Raw genomic sequence first — 1497 nt, 5'->3', positions numbered from 1 at the left:
ACCTTCACTGCTCTGGCATATTATTAAACATGACTCACTAAACATGAATTAAATATGAAAACCCTTCTACATTTTAGAGATCCTAAAACTCTCAACCACAAATGCAGGGTTTTTGTAGGTAAACTTTGTGCAGCAGTTAAAAACTTAAAACAAAAAGTCGAAGATAAATATTTTTCTCAGACAGACAAGTTAGTTGGTTGGTTTTAAAAATCGAATTGCCGGCAATACTTATACAAAATAAAATATGTTGAAGACAGATAGCTTGAGAACCTAAAAATAATAACTGATAAATGACTCTGAATGTTCAGCCTCCTGGTCCTCTGCAACATGACATTAGCCCACAGTTGTCATATGAGACATCTGTGGTTTTCCTGTGAACAATCTCCACATCTGCTTTTCTATTGAAACATGTATTCTTTGTCCCAGTCACTGCCACCATCTTCTGTAAAGTCACACTAACAGTATGTATGTAGCTCTCTAAAAAATGACATTGTTCATCCCTGATATGGCTGGTCATCTGTTTTTGGTCATCCTCCTTTTCGGTGAGTTATTTTTCCGCTCCATCTGTTTGTGCTACAGGATATTCCATTCTTCTTTCCCCTCTTTTAGTCTTTTACTTTAGGAACTCTTAATATTTCAACATGTTATGGTTATAATAAGTGTGTCTTATTCCACTGATCATCCTATTGATTTATATTTCTCTGTCATTATGTTGTGGCCATCATGGTACCGTATGTTCTCTTGGATACATGATTTCAACTTCCCCGTGCTGTTGTCATTAGGCTATGCCCACATGAAGCAATGCGAAGGAATTATTCATATTCGCTTAACATTTCCATCACCGTGGGCCGCATAAAGTAACTTGACTAAGATCCTTAAGGTCTTTTAACAGTAACAAGGGGGATTAGACTCGTGCAGTACATTTCTCAAAACACAAAATACTCTAATTCCCCTATTCTCAACAGACCTTGGCCTCCGCTGACAGTGAGTTCTAGAAGAGCCAGTCTAGAGAGACGAATCCACGTTCAGCCTGAGTTGTGAGCCTTCGTCCCATCTTCGTCGTGTGTCTCAGCCTGTGTTCTCTACAGTGGAGCGGGGAGAAGATTCGTTCCCAGAACGTCATGCGTGTAGCCGCAGACAATAAAGGAGACTGGAGCTGGCCTGCAAGAGGTCCCTCGGTCCACTCCACCATTCTCCAGCCTGCTCGTCAACGTGACCTGTTTACCTGAACACGCTGTATGCGGAGTCCTCCATCACATCATCGCTTTAAGTGACACTGTTCAGTGCCAATGTTAGGGGTAATGTTGGCCTGGTTTACAAACAGATCAATCACTTTGCACTGTTATACCGTATTAATTATGCTCGTTCTGAAAATGAGATCTTCTGTCGTTTTTCTTAAACGTCTTCATTTCACATAATGACAGGATTTACTGTACTTTGTCAACATAAATGCTGATAGTTTAACATTTTATTAATGGATTTTCCATACTGTTAGTA

At 39.8% G+C, this 1497-nt stretch overlaps 1 protein-coding gene across 1 annotated transcript in view; it reads left to right on the top strand.

Moving 5' to 3' along the window:
• Positions 1-294: 294 nt before the first annotated feature.
• The window catches only part of LOC112076279 (uncharacterized), a 47078-nt gene continuing 45875 nt past the window's right edge, over positions 295-1497 (top strand). Inside the window, exon 1 of the mRNA XM_070441245.1 lies at positions 295-542. Within this exon, the coding sequence (XP_070297346.1) occupies positions 485-542 (58 nt within the window). The 5' untranslated portion in view covers positions 295-484. The remainder of the gene's footprint in view (positions 543-1497) is intronic.

This window comes from Salvelinus sp. IW2-2015, unplaced genomic scaffold (genome assembly GCF_002910315.2).
Source record: "Salvelinus sp. IW2-2015 unplaced genomic scaffold, ASM291031v2 Un_scaffold3659, whole genome shotgun sequence".
Taxonomy (NCBI): domain Eukaryota; kingdom Metazoa; phylum Chordata; class Actinopteri; order Salmoniformes; family Salmonidae; genus Salvelinus; species Salvelinus sp. IW2-2015.
Note: the sequence above shows the minus strand (reverse complement) of the source record. Positions and strands in the feature narration are given on the sequence as shown.